Genomic DNA, 8,173 nt, shown 5'->3' on the forward strand with positions numbered 1-8,173 from the left:
TTAAAATTTGGAAGTTATATATTCGCGCGTTAATTGATTTTGTTTGATTTAATATTCTGTTATATAGCGCGTAAAACGTACGTAACATTAGGAACGCATTTAGGAGGTTAATTGTCTTCAAAATTTGTAACACTTTATAAATATTAATCACTTATATACTAAGATTAATCCTTATTTAAATTAAACATTAAAAAATTAATATATTATAAACAAAAATATATAATTTGTATTTTATTATATATATATCGTACTAATTTTTTCTTTTTTTTCAAAAATTATCTATTAATCATTCTAGAAATATCCCGTAATTTGAAAAAATCTTCTATTCATAATGCACTTCTATAACATTGATATTCCACTGTACAGTGTACAACCCCTGAAAACCCTCTTCGATCAATTACCTTAACCGCACTGCCATCTACCAAACACTCTCCACAATATGCACTCCTACCAATTCTGTAGTTCTGGTAACTGCACAATAAACCGTAATTTTTTTTCCATTTTCGTTTATTAAATTTTTGAGAATATTTTACAATTTCAATTCCAATTATTTTCTGCGTTTGCGTATTGTTTGATAGAAATAATTCTTTATTGCGTTGGTAGCTACAATTACTAAAGATGATGAAATCTTGTTTGAGACTCGGGGAAATTGTTAGAGCGGTTAGCGTTGGGTTTTTTAGCATGAGATTTACTTCAAAGATTGGAGAATTGAAACATCTGATTTTTTATAATGAATCAGGTTAAAGCGGTTAACCTGATTGCTATGGTTCCTCCTCAGGGGAATTAATATGGGTTCTTTGTCAATGTTAGCTTGCTCCGCTAATTTGAGCTTTAATGTGTTGAGGAAAATACTTGAAATTCAGTTATGTATCGGGTTGATCTTAATAACAGGGCATGTATTGCATTTAAAGATGTAGCCATGTAGGCGCATCAAATATTGGTAATAACTAAGTACTGTTAGTATTATACTCTCATCAAAATTTATCTCTTATTATTTTCTATCTTCCGGTTTATATTCCCATTTTCTATGGTTTCTTATTTCGGTAGTTTTTCTACGGGGATTTATGCTTCTCAAACTGACTAACAATTTTTCTCTTAGGCTTTTAATTTGAGAAGTGCTCCAAGTATGGATCATATCAGGTGGTAGACAAGGTTTCTATTTCTAGCTATCACCAGTATCTCAAAGATGTGGTGGAAAATCGTTTTCTGTATTGCATAATTTTTACATAATACTAGTGAAGACAACCACAGCTTAGAAAAGGAAAAAGAAAAATACTGTATCAGCACAGCGATTGAGAAAGGTATGATGCAATGGAGGAAGCACAAGGCCAGTATTATTCTTCCACTCCACAAGAATCTGCATTATCTCATGATGGTGGAGGGAGGTCTCAGCTCAACGGCCAAGGGAATTGTGGGACTGGTATCATAGGCCTGAAGAAGAGAGGTCATGGAACTCGTTCTTGGATAAAAATTGGTCAGGATGGGAGTACTCAGACCGTAACACTTGACAAGGCTACCATTATGAGACATTGTTCTTTGCCTTCCAGAGATCTTAGACTATTGGATCCAATGTTCATTTATCCTTCTACCATATTAGGACGGGAGAAGGCTATTGTTGTAAACCTTGAGCAAATCCGTTGTATAATTACTGCTGATGAGGTCATCCTGATGAATTCATTGGATGGTAGTGTTGGTCAGTATAGGTCAGAATTATGCAATCGGCTTCAGAAAGAAAAAGCTGGTAAGGATTCCAGTTGTTTCTGCCGATTTTTTTGTTAGATTAGTAAGGGTTAAAGATGGTTGCAAAGGGTTCCTGGAGCAAGGCATCTAAAAATATCTGATATCTTTGTCTGATATGATCAGTTAGCAATTAGCATACTTAACTCCTGTTTAGCACTTAATTGGAATCGGTAAGGAGGGAAAGACACCAAATGATGTGAATTTGAAGTTCTATTGTGGTATCAATTAGAAAGGTTTACTTGATTGAAAGATTTTTATTGTAATGGTTTGTCTAATTTTTATGGCTTATGATAGTACATCTCTGCCATTTGATCTCTATAATTTCACCTAGCCGACAACGCTTCCTTTTTGTTGTTGTAAAGTATGATACCTTTTCATCCCTTGGTTGCTAACTAGCTATTGTCATTTCTTTCTTAAAAGCAATTTTTTAGTTTGCTACAGTTCCCTGGTATTGTAACTAACCTTCCAGCAAAAAGGAAACCACCACAACAAAACCCAAAATTAATTCTGTGAAAGATCCCCCCCTTTTTCCCCAAGGTAGACAGACACTGCACATAATTTCTTATCAGATTTGCCATTTTTGAACAGATGGTCTGCCTTTTGAGTTTAGAGCGTTGGAAATGGCTCTGGAGTTGACATGCACATCTTTAGATGCTCAGGTATGGCTCAATCAATAATCCTCTTGCTGAACCCTTTACGTTCTTGTCTGTGACAGTATATATCTTCGTTTTTATTTAACATTGAAATTGCAATGATTGCCGGTAATCATAGTAGAAGATATGATTTATTGTAAAATATTATTTGATTGAATTTCATCGACTGTATTATATATTTGCCTGCAAGTTTCAGATAACTTAATGGTGGTTACATTGTTTCAACTGCCAACAATTGTTTCCTCCATTCACTCTCAAGCGGGTAAAAGCCCTGGAATTAATTCGGCCACACACAGACACAAGAGGGATGGCTTTCAATTAACATCCATGAAAAATAGAAGAAAAGTTCTGTTATTAATTAGAAAATGCATCTACTTTATTGCAGCCATTAAACCCCTTTCTATATAACAGAAAATTCTAAAAGGATAACCCGGTGTCAAAACATCCTGCATTACGCAGAGTCCAATGAAAGGCCTTCTGAAAAGGCTAAATTCTTTGTTTCTAAAATTAAGTTCGGAAGAAATGAAAAGGCATAAGTAAAATGGGTGGCTTAGTGCACAAAACTCACACTGTGGGTTCTGGGGAATGTAGATCTATATGGTTTTACCTCCACTTACAACGAGACTATTTAAAGATCTTAACATGTGACCTGAATCACAAGGCAGTTTCTTTAGTGTGGTTCCAAGGCACAAACAAAATAGAAGAAAGCTGCTAGACAAGCACTACTTAGGTACAATACTGTCATCATCATCAATTTGCAGTAGCTAGGTGCACATACTTATAATTGACATTCCTTCGTCCTGCATCATTTTCTACTTTATCAGTGCTTGTTTTACATGAGAAAAGGGTCAATGTTGCAGTTGCTGTCCATGCTCCCGTATAACATAATAATCTCACTTTATGGATTTGATCAATGGAATTTAAGTTGAAATGGGCATACGTTGTTTTAGTGTAAAATTCAGTAGCTTCAAACTAGGAATAACTTTATCAATGCTGTTATTTATTTTTTGAATTATGGTGAGAGTAAATTATATTGAATTTTACCAATCCTCAGGGAAGGTGAGTGTAACCTAACCAATACCCAGCTCCCCTATATGTTTAAAACTTACGTTAAGCTCCCTGAAATTTAGGAAATATTAAACCTGATACCCTTGTATTATTAAGAAGGTTTTTTATTTGATAGGTAAAAGAGTTGGAAATGGAAATATATCCTGTGCTAGATGAATTAGCATCGTCTATCAGTACTCTGAATTTAGAACGTGTTCGAAGATTTAAAGGTCATCTCCTTGCTTTGACTCAACGAGTTCAGAAGGTTGATAAATGTAGAATCCCCATCCTTGATTATTTGTGTTATTATTCTATCCTTTTAAACATCTGCAACTAGTAATTTGTGTAATTTCCAGGTACGTGACGAAATAGAACATCTCATGGATGATGATGGTGATATGGCTGAGATGTGCCTTACTGAGAAAAGGAGAAGCTCAGATATGTACCCTCTTAATGATTGTCTTCACATTCTTACATCAAGTAGTGGTAAAGAGATTTCAAAGTCAGCTCCTAATTCACCAGAGCGGTCAATTAGTGGGATCCCAATGTTGCCAAGGGCTTTCAGCATCATTGGAAATTCAGGCAAACATGGTAGTTCAATGGGTTCTTCTGATAATGGAGAAAGGATTCAACCACTGGAAATGTTGCTTGAAGCATACTTTATCGTCATTGATAATACGCTTAACTCATTGTCGTCGGTATGAGAAAGCTGATTCACTCAGCTATAGTATTAAAGTTCACCTACTTTCCTTGTGGCCTACAGTATCATATGTTGGATATCATGGTATTTATTATATAACTTGATCATAAAACTGGTTAGCAATGACAAGCTTTCTGCTAATAAACTGTTGTCTTGTGTAATGTCTGCCTTTGATTTTAGGTAACGATTAGAAGGCATGATGACTTTTTGCTTAAATTTTAATCTATTTCAAAGCAGCATATGGTTATATTATTTTCAGTGATGTGCTTTCTGCTGACGTTAATCTTTTTTTCCCCCTGATATTCCAGCTTAAAGAATACATTGATGACACAGAAGATTTTATCAATATAAAGTTGGTAAGATTATCAACCTACAATATTCTGCTATCCACTCCTTTTTTTTTTTTTTTCAAATTCTGTGTAAATGGTGTAAACCAGGGTGTCTTATTTTTCACTCATATTGCAGGGCAATATTCAAAACCGCCTAATACAGTTTGAATTGCTTCTTACTGCAGCTACATTGGTAGCAGCAGTATTTGCTGCTGTGACAGCAGTGTTTGGGATGAACTTTGAAACCACAGTTTTTGACTATCCATCTGGTTTCCATTGGGTTTTGGTAGTTACCGGAATCACTTGTGCATCATTGTATTTCTCGTTCTTATTCTACTTTAAGTACAAGAAAGTGCTTCCAGGGTAAAATTCAACAGCTCTGAACTGATTCTGCGATGTAGCAAAGCCAAAATGGTCTTTATATTTAAGGTGGCAGGGCTGCCAAATTTATATACATTATCTGTTTTTGAATCCACCGATACACGACAACCTATTCATAATTGAAGCTTTGACCATAATCATCAATCAAGATGGCATTGTTAGACTTGGGCAACTGTCACGGTGCAGGCCAAGATGTCTCTATAATCACGCGATATTTTGAAGGAGTCGTAAACCTCCCCATCTCTGCTCTTTTTGTACTCGAACAACAAATTTGAGTGATCGAATGCTGTTAGTTTTATAAACCCGTAGTCGTAATCTCTAAAGATATTCCATTTTGTCTCGAGGGGAGTAAATGTTGAACCCCAGCACTGCCAGCAACAATGTGTATGGTTCCATTTAAGGGTCCCTTATAGTGGTGCTTTTCTTCATTTGTGCAGATATTCTTTTGCAACATGTAAGCACACAAACTTTACTATGTAAAGTATGCATATTCAAAGAAACTAGTTCAAATGATGGTGTGGCATGTTAATGAGAAATGTTCTTGAAACTTCTCATGAACCGTATAAATACATATTTTTATAACGTAGAATTTGATGGGCCTTCATTACAATACCCTAACTCTTTATTTCTATTCTTGCATTTTTATCTCTTAATGTATGTTCTATCACTTGCTTTCGGAGAAAAACGTTTCAATAAACACTAAAGCAAGTGCATATTAAATAGAGGTAATTAAAATTTTAAAAACTAAATTGAGGTTCACGTACAAATTTAAGGACCAAATTGAATTGAGACTATATATATATATATATATATATATATATATATATATATATATATATATATATATATATATATATATATAGTTCGAGACCAATTTTATGTAGAAGTCCTGAATAGAAATTGATGATGAAAGCTAATGTTGAAAAGGGTCCTAAAATTCTTATGAGGTGCTTTTTTATTGGAATAAACAAAGAAATTACAAATAAAATTTTACCATTATGAAACTATGGAGGATTTAGTCAATTTAGCCATTGAGGTGGAACAGCTGCAATAATTTATTGCAACTTGGCTCTCTTCGGACTCCAATGCTATAAGGGTTTCTAAAGGAGCAAAGTTTGAGGATAAAACAAAATTCAAGGGTGTAGATTTCAAGAAGAATCTTATAAATTGACATAAGAAGATGAGTTCTTCTAATTTTATCTTTAATTCTTCTTCAAAGCCAGTAACAAAAGAATTTATTGAGTATTCTGTAAATGGATATGTACTTAGAGAAACCAAAAGTGAAGAATTTCTCAAATGGGTCCTTAGAATCTGAGCAATTTGAAAATCAAGAGAGAAAAGAAATGAATTTGAGAGAAGAAGAAACTGAGAAAGAGAATGAGTGTTTGAGTAAAAAGAATCAATGTTTGAGTGAGAGCGAGAGTTTTGAGAAAAAAAATAAGAGAATAGTGAGAGAGATGAGTCGATGAGAAATAAAGAAATTCAGAGCAATAAACCCACTTGTGAGAGAGATCTAGAAAGTTCCAACTTAGACAAGAGTGCATTAGTGATATTGAATTCTACAGAGTTTGATTTCTCATATGCCTAACCATGAATTGCTTAGTGTTTTTATGCCATTTTTTTAAGGTTTTGCAGATTTATTGGTAAATTATGGAGACATTAATATCGATGAAAAGAAAAAAGACAACTAATTTCCAACTTTGGTTAGCAGTTATATAAAACATGTCTCAAGTATTCAACATATGACAAGGTATTATACGTTTTGCATTTGATAGTTCAAGGATCTTAAACAAAAGGCATGTAAAGTGGACTAATTTGTTGGATTATTTTTCATATGTGCTAGGACAAGGTAATGATAATGTGATTGCTAATGAGTTGTTCAATTTAATCACAACTCTTACTCCTAAATTCTTAGTATTTGATTATATGAATAATTTTTATGCAACTATATTTGATTTTTGCTCTATATTTGTTACTTGTGAGAATATTGATTCTAACTGCCATAGTGGAATATATTTTTGTTGGCCTCGTAATCATATGAGTATTGATGGATTTTATTCTGATTTTAATGCATATAAGAAAGTTGAATCTCAAGCTTTCTCGAATATGTTGTGCATTCCTTTGCATATTCTTACTCATACATGGATTAATATTTCTATGAAGTTTCTACTTGGTTTGCCTAGGGTTAATGTTCATACTCTGCCCGAAAATATAAGCCAGGCCCAATACGATTAAAATGCCCAATCCAGTAGGACGGCCTCGTCCACGCATCCGATCTCTTTTAAGAAGTCGGAACAGATTAGCACAGGTAGCTGATGCGTGAGTATCTTTCCTATCTTTTCCTAATGAATTTGCATTTAATTTGTTGAGTTTAATCAAGAATTAATTATCTTTTAGCCACTATGGATGTTACTTTGAGTCGTGTGCAATTCTATTTATTTTAGGTAGCATTTTTCTGGATTTGATGGAGTTTCCGTAGAAAAAGAGGAGAAGATGAATGATATTGTCAACCCTGACCTCTTAGCACTTAAACCTTAATAACTCGAGATACAGAGATCCAATGGACGTGATTCTAGTAGCGTTGAAAAGCTAACTTTTAGAGCTTTCAAACGATATACAATAGTCTACACTTCTCTCATACCAATTTAGCCAAGGCTGCGCCTAACTTGAGAAATCTCAAGTTAGGCGCAAGACATCAACAACAACACGCAACAATTGGCTTGACTCCAAGTTAGGCGCAATGTCCTTGCCTAACCATTCAAGTCAGGCGCAGCAATGGAGCATGGCTTCAAGTTAGGCGCAGCAATTGCTTGATTAAGGCGCAACACTTCACGCATCACTCCAAGTAAAGCACAGCTCACTCTCAAGTTAGGCGTAGGTTATTAAGAATTCAAGTGGTCCCCACCTCACCAACAAGCTACGCGAAATCTTCTATTTATTCTGATTAAATTTTAATTTTTATTTTAAAATAGACAAATATATTATTTTAGTTTTAGAAAATAAATTTAAAATAATTAGGATTAAATATAAAAGAGAAAAGAAACTTCTCTTCTCTGGACCTGATTCAAAATTTACAGTTTACCAAAATTCTAGTTTTCACTCTGAACCATGAGCAACTAAACCTCCACTGTTAAGGTTAGGAGCTCTGTCTTTTGTATGGATCGATTCTATTATTTTTCTATTTTAATTCATGTATTGATTCATATAATTCAAGAATTGTTTTCGTTCTTTATTTTATGAATTTGGGTGGAACGGAAGTATGACCCTCTTTCTAATTGAGTTCTTGTATAACTTGGGAAAGCTCTTTACTTGAACAACAGCTT

The 8,173-nt window shown here is 34.1% G+C and overlaps 1 protein-coding gene across 6 annotated transcripts; it reads left to right on the forward strand.

Moving 5' to 3' along the window:
* Nucleotides 1-294: 294 nt before the first annotated feature.
* LOC112801647 (magnesium transporter MRS2-5) lies at nucleotides 295-5,439 on the forward strand. Of its 6 annotated transcripts, none has more exons than XM_025844514.3 (7): nucleotides 295-467; nucleotides 1,100-1,741; nucleotides 2,329-2,399; nucleotides 3,577-3,705; nucleotides 3,797-4,138; nucleotides 4,449-4,496; nucleotides 4,606-5,439. In XM_025844514.3, the coding sequence occupies exons 2-7, from the start codon at nucleotides 1,312-1,314 to the stop codon at nucleotides 4,834-4,836; spliced, it is 1,251 nt and encodes a 416-aa protein (XP_025700299.1). In that variant the 5' UTR covers nucleotides 295-467; nucleotides 1,100-1,311; the 3' UTR covers nucleotides 4,837-5,439. The 6 variants fall into 6 exon arrangements, with proteins under 6 accessions (XP_025700299.1, XP_025700302.1, XP_025700301.1 ...); XM_025844517.3 differs by having other exon boundaries at nucleotides 4,655-5,439; XM_025844515.3 differs by having other exon boundaries at nucleotides 312-485.
* The last annotated feature ends 2,734 nt before the right edge of the window (nucleotides 5,440-8,173 follow it).

This window comes from Arachis hypogaea, chromosome 5 (assembly GCF_003086295.3).
Source record: "Arachis hypogaea cultivar Tifrunner chromosome 5, arahy.Tifrunner.gnm2.J5K5, whole genome shotgun sequence".
Classification (NCBI taxonomy): domain Eukaryota; kingdom Viridiplantae; phylum Streptophyta; class Magnoliopsida; order Fabales; family Fabaceae; genus Arachis; species Arachis hypogaea.